The 6,298-nt window shown below is 33.6% G+C and overlaps 1 protein-coding gene across 2 annotated transcripts; it reads left to right on the top strand.

Moving 5' to 3' along the window:
- The first annotated feature begins 271 nt into the window (after positions 1 to 271).
- LOC121230425 (chromatin structure-remodeling complex protein SYD) lies at positions 272 to 1,441 on the top strand. Of its 2 annotated transcripts, none has more exons than XM_041115172.1 (3): positions 272 to 490; positions 579 to 676; positions 784 to 1,087. In XM_041115172.1, the coding sequence occupies exons 1-3, from the start codon at positions 365 to 367 to the stop codon at positions 980 to 982; spliced, it is 423 nt and encodes a 140-aa protein (XP_040971106.1). In that variant the 5' UTR covers positions 272 to 364; the 3' UTR covers positions 983 to 1,087. The 2 variants fall into 2 exon arrangements, with proteins under 2 accessions (XP_040971106.1, XP_040971107.1); XM_041115173.1 differs by lacking the exon at positions 784 to 1,087 and adding an exon at positions 1,419 to 1,441 and having other exon boundaries at positions 285 to 490.
- The last annotated feature ends 4,857 nt before the right edge of the window (positions 1,442 to 6,298 follow it).

Genomic DNA, 6,298 nt, shown 5'->3' with positions numbered 1-6,298 from the left:
TTTCTTCTCGTCTCGGCATCAAATTTCCCTTCCCCATTTCCTCCCAACACTATCTGCTCTGCACACCAAAACCCTCTCTTTTTCTCTTCAATATATTCACAAAATTGGAAATTCTAGCTTAATCCATTGAAGAAAGAGTGAAGCGTTTTTTCTTTGATTTTTCCATTCTTTTTAACATTTCTATTCTGTGTTTTTTGTCGGTTTTTTAGCCATGGTTCTCGAGGTAAGCTATTCAATTTTAGATTCCTCTTTTGATCTCCTTCTTCTTTTTTAGTATTTTTTTCTTCTTTTTTCGTTACTCAAAAGGGTTTTGTTGATTTTTCTTTTTTGGTTTTCAATTTTCAAATCGGTCAATTAGGCTACCATGATATGCATTGATAACTCAGAATGGATGCGAAACGACGATTATTCTCTGTCTCGATTTGAAGCACAAGCAAGAGCTCATAGGCTAGGCCAGAAGAAGGATGTACTTGTTTTACGTTTTGAAACAGTATGTTCCTAATCATTAAGTAGTGTTTTCTGTTGCGTACCATTTTGTTTTACCTTGAATTGTGTTTGATTATGTTTTCTTTGATAAGGTTCAAACTGTTGAAGAACAAGTCAGAGCTTCTGCTGAACACAAATTGGCAGTTGCTAATCAGAGTATCACTGTCGGTTTCTTCGATAATAATACAAGGTAAATTGGGTTGTTTGTTGAGCTATAGTTTATTGCATGGAGCACAAGCAGTTTCAAGAGTGTTTTGACTCATGCTCTTAAGTAAATTTCTGTGATTTTATCGACAGTGCTGAAGATTGTAGGGAGTATTTAGGGTCCCTCTTGTGGGAGTGTAAGAAAGAGGAAGTTGCTCCCGTGTGGGATGATGATGCAGTTTACTGGAGAAATTCAATGCATTTACTTTTATTGATCTGTTTATGTTTTTTTTTTGTTGAAAAACCAATGATGATGAGTAATGGATGTTTGGTTCTGGAACATCTTGTTTGAAGAAATTGTAATGACAGTTAAAGAGGATGTGAAAGGAGACATTGATGTGATGATTTTGCAATTATATATTTGTCATTGAACCATATTTGACTATGATCTTAAGTTTTGGTGCTAAATCGTTGTTGGTACAACAGTCTAATAGATTTCTACTTCAAATTAGACTGTGTTTCTTGTTTGGATTGTTTGTCACTTTTAGAAGGAAATCTGATTATAAGCATAGAACATATGTGCAGACCTTGAGAGAAAATTGCAAAATTTTACTGCTGTATACTTCCTTGGCCTCAAAGTAGATGGTTAAAATGCTTAAAACCCCTACAGTTTAATCTTTGAAATTGTTGAGTTTACGGTTTTCCTTTGAAATGATTGGAAAGTTAGGCTATCTAAATTTTAGTTCTGACAAAATTCTATTATTTTTTCTATTAAATACTTCTTTCAGCTCATGGTGACAAATTTGCTGCGTAAAGAATGAGAAGGCTGACCCAAAGGAGAGCTGTTGATTATACTAGTACTGTTGTGCGATATATGCAGGTATTTTTTCATGTTTACTTGTTTTCATAAGCGTTTTTTTCTATATCTTTCTATAAGTTGTTGCATGGTCAAATTGGTGAATCTGATTAACATGGATGCTTATGTTTTTTTCTTAGATGGCTTTAATGTCTCTTTATTATTGTGGTTGTTGGCCTTCTCTTTATCAATGCGGGCATTGATTTCTCTATCATAGAAATCAGTTTGCTTTTTTCTTCTGCAGCCTTTTGCTCAAGTTTATTATTCAATGTACTTGGCTGCTATATTTTAAAGTTTATAAAGGTCCACTATTATAGCCATAATTGTATCTTTATGATAGCTTAACTTATGGAGTTGTGTTTCAGATTGCTGCTAGAAAATCCATTAATATAGAGGCAAAATGACTTGGTCTTGCTTGCCATTGATGTATGGTGTTAAGATGTTCTTTTTTTGCTTTATGGGAAAAATAAGTTGATGTCTTTTTATGTCATATTTTTCCTAGTTGCTAAGAGTAACTCCTCTTTATCATAGTTGTATGCTTGTTGAATCATATTGAAATGCTAGATACTTAACTGACTGAACTTGTTTGAATGTAGGAACTACAGTTCCATCAAACACCACAACTGCAATTCTTGCTGCTCCCAATTTGTCGAATCCCACGGCTACAGTTGTTGGTGCTGCTTCAAACCCATTAACCTATAATTTGTAGTTGAATTTGAATTATGATCCAAAATGCAACATATCAATGATGAAATACGGCGATGCATCTGCTTGAATTTCTCTGTCTAGTTGGCCTTTTAAGTCCCTTTTGATCTGGTATCCTTGGAAAATTATTTGTTTTGCACTCTTGGCATTTTAATATCATATTAGAATAACTAGTTTATAACTTTGGAGTAATGATTCATTGTAATTTTACCCATTTTTATATATTTCTTTAATTTTTTAATTCATCACAAGGTTCATGCCATAGGGGCAAAGCTAAAATCAAAAAATAAAAAAGAACCTCATTGAGGAAGAAAATTCAGAGAATAAGGTAAGAAAACCAAAAAATATAGCAACTGAGAGAATATACAGAGCTATGTTTCTCCGACTCTTCATTTTGCTTGAAGTATCCCTTTTTTATACCCCTGTCAGAGTATTCATTTTTCTTAAAGTATCTGGTTTCAACACCCATGCCCGACGATGAAAGAACCTCTTTGAGAAAGTTATACAATAGATTTATTATATAAATTATTTTAAATTATATAAATTCATATAAGAAAATTTATTATCAATAATTTTATGAAATTATATCTTATTAAATTATATGTAATAATAATTATTTTAAATTATACAAATTCATATAAGATAATTTATTAGTTATAATTATTTTAAATTTTATTAAATCATATATTTTAATTAAAATATATTTAATATTAATCATTTCAAATTATCTTCTATAGTATCATATATTATGATTTGAGTAAATTCATATAAGAATATTAATTATTAAGAATTTTATTAAATTATATATTTTAATTATAATATATTTAATATATTTAATAATAATTATGTTTAAATATGATTAAATTATTTATTTTTGATAATAAATAATCTTATTAAAATTTAAATAACAATAACAATAATCATTTACCAAAACAAATTTATGCTAAGGGTATTCTGGTCATTTTAGTTTTCTCCATTATGCTATTACACCTCTATTACATTCAACCAAACACAGTTTTACTATTACGCCTCTATTCCATTACATTCAACCAAACAGTTGATTTGCTATTACACCTCTATTCCATTACACCTCTAATCCAATACACCTCTAATCCAATACAGCGAACCAAACGTGCCCTAACTTTCTCTTCAATCTCTCTGACTAAATTGACCTCGTGAACCTGACTCTCTCTGAGCTCAATCTAATATAAAGGCGTTCGACACTTTCGCCCATACAAAGCCTCATAAGGCGCCAATTTCAGACTTGTCTGATAACTGTTACTATAGGCGAATTCAACCAACAATAGACACTTTTCCCATCTGCCTTGGAACTCAATGACGCAACACCGTAACATGTCCTCTAATATCTGTATTACTCTCTCTAACTAACTGTCAGTTTGTAGATGGAAAGTTGTGCTAAAACTCAACTTTGTTCCCAAAGCCTCTTGTAAATTTTTCCAAAACCTCAAGGTAAACGCCGGGTCTCGATCTAAGATAATTGACAATGACACTTCAAAAAGCCTCAAAATCTCAGAAACGTACAAGTCGTCTAATCTCTCAAGGGAGTAGTTAGTACGTACTGGTATAAATGTGCCGACTTGGTTAGCCTATCCACAACAACCCAAACAGCATCATTTTTCTTCAAGGTTACCGGAAAACTCGTCACAAAATCCATAGTGATCCGAACCCACTTCCATTTGAAGACCATGATAGGCTGAAGTAGACCCGAAGGTACTTCGTGTTCAGCCTTCACTTGCTGACACACTAGGAACTTAGACACAAACTTTAAAATGTCTATTTTCATACCCAACCACCAATACATTTTCTTGAGGTCATTGTACATTTTCATACTGCCTGGGTGGACAAAAAAACAACCGCTATATGTCTCTCTCAGAATCTTCTGAATAAGCTCATTGTCCTTGGGTACACAAACTCTTTCTTTGAACATTATACATCCATCGATACCAATACGAAAAATCAGATTTAATTCCCGACTCACACTGAGTTTTCTTGGCTTGTAATTTCTCATCACCTTTCTGAGATTCTCAGATTTATTGAAGAAACGTCGATCTAGCTCCCAACTCTGCTAGAACCGAACCATCATCAGACTAAGGCATACTGACATTCATTGCTCTCAACGCAAATAATGATTTTTTACTAATAAACCGTAATTTATACATATTTTTATCCCATGCTTAGTACATTTATGGATGGTTTCTCCTTAGATTTGCTGAATCCGATGCTCTTAATCCTTGAATTTCATGTTTTATACTTAGGTGAGCATAGGAGAGTAAAAAGAGTGAGAAACGGGCCAAAAATAGAGAAAATGGACCCACATGGGAAATCAACACGGCCTGGACTTCCTCACACAGGCTTGTCACACGGTCGTGTCCTTTTGGCAGGATCGAAGCACGACTTACACGGGTAGACTACACGCCCGTGCCTATTCAACAGCCTTAACCATGGGCTGGAGTAATCGCACACAGGCCTGTCCCTGCCAAGCTTAAGTATAGCCCTATTCAGAAAAGGCCACTTTTGAGTGCTCTTAGGCATTCGAAAACCTATTTAAACACCGGAGGAGGCACTTAGAACGGAGATGCAGAGTAAGAAGCAAGGAATTACTCAAGGGAAGCCGATTGGTCCATCTCAAAAGACGGATTCATCGTCAAGACTGAAGATCTCCCTTTAATTTCCATTCAGGGGTTTTGGGTTTTCTAATTGTTTTGTATTCATTATTCTTCTAAGATGTTCTCTTTTATAATTATGAACTAGACCCCATTAAATATCTTAGAGGAATGAAACCTAAGACAGATCTTGTTATTATTATCTGAATTGTATGATAAATATTTGACTTGTTCTTAATTATGTGTTCTTAATTCTTGTTTTAATATTCCAGGATATTGGTTTAAGTTAATGCTCTTATTCAGAGGAGGAAAAGACCCTGTCTAAGAGTAAATTTGTCGTAATTAAGCTGAGTCGATTGCACGTCTAGAGATAGGGTGATAAGATTTTGTCGGATTAGGGTGAAACCTAATAAGGGGATCCATAGATCGAGTAAATGCAACACTAGGGCGTTAATTAGAAAGAGATTTCAATTAATCAACCTAAGGTTAAATGTTATTAGTCTCGAAAGAGATAATAATATAACTTAGGGATTTCTACGGATCAAGTCAAATGAATAAATCGTCTGATTTAGAGTCAAATAACAGGTAAAGTCTAGGTGGATTTTTCCTTGGGTATTGTCTTAATCAATTGAATTTTCCCAAAAGCTTTTCCCCAATTTCTCTCTGTGCATTCTTAGTTTAGCTAATTAGTTTAGATAAACAAATCCCTTAATTTTTAGGCTAGATAATAAAAAGAAAGTAATTACTAGTACTCTTGGTTCCTTTGGGTTCAACAATCCGATCTTGCTAAAGCTATACTATTGTTCGATAGGTACACTTGCCTTCATCATGATAATAGTTAGTTTCAAGAACTATTAATTATAAATTTTTAAAACCTTTCGCGAATATCACGTATCAAGTTTTTGGCGTCGTTGCCGGGGAACTAGGATATTAGGAACACTCGATTTTTATTACTTTAGCCATTCTACTTTTTATTACTTTAGCCATTCTACTTTATTAGCAAATTAAATTTTTATTTTCTTTTCTGATTTTTCTTTTATTTGTTCCTGGCAGGTTTTTATAGTGTGTAACTAGAAGAAACCTGTCGGGACCATTACTGTTTGATAGTGAGATCGATCGCACAATTCACAGAAACTAAAGATAAATAAGACGAAGCTTACGATACATAGAGGAAGAGAAAGAGAACGATACTTCAACCACAATCGATGAGATGGCTGAAAACCAAGAAAATCCGCTACCTCCTGCAATTGTTGCTAATCAGAATCCTGCTCCACGTACTATGTATGATTATGCTAAACCTTCTTTAATAGGAACTGAATTGAGCATAGTTTGGCCTATTGTTGCTGCAAATAATTTTGAACTGAAACCTAACACCATTCAAATGATCCAACAGTTTGTTCAGTTTGATGGTTTGTAGGACAAGGATTCTAACACTCACTTGGAAAATTTTTTAGAGTTTTGCGACACTTTTAAAATCAATGGC

The sequence above is a fragment of the Gossypium hirsutum genome, chromosome A06 (genome assembly GCF_007990345.1).
Source record: "Gossypium hirsutum isolate 1008001.06 chromosome A06, Gossypium_hirsutum_v2.1, whole genome shotgun sequence".
In the NCBI taxonomy this organism is placed as follows: domain Eukaryota; kingdom Viridiplantae; phylum Streptophyta; class Magnoliopsida; order Malvales; family Malvaceae; genus Gossypium; species Gossypium hirsutum.
The sequence above is the reverse complement of the archived record's forward strand: the minus strand, read 5'-3'. Positions and strand labels throughout refer to the sequence as shown.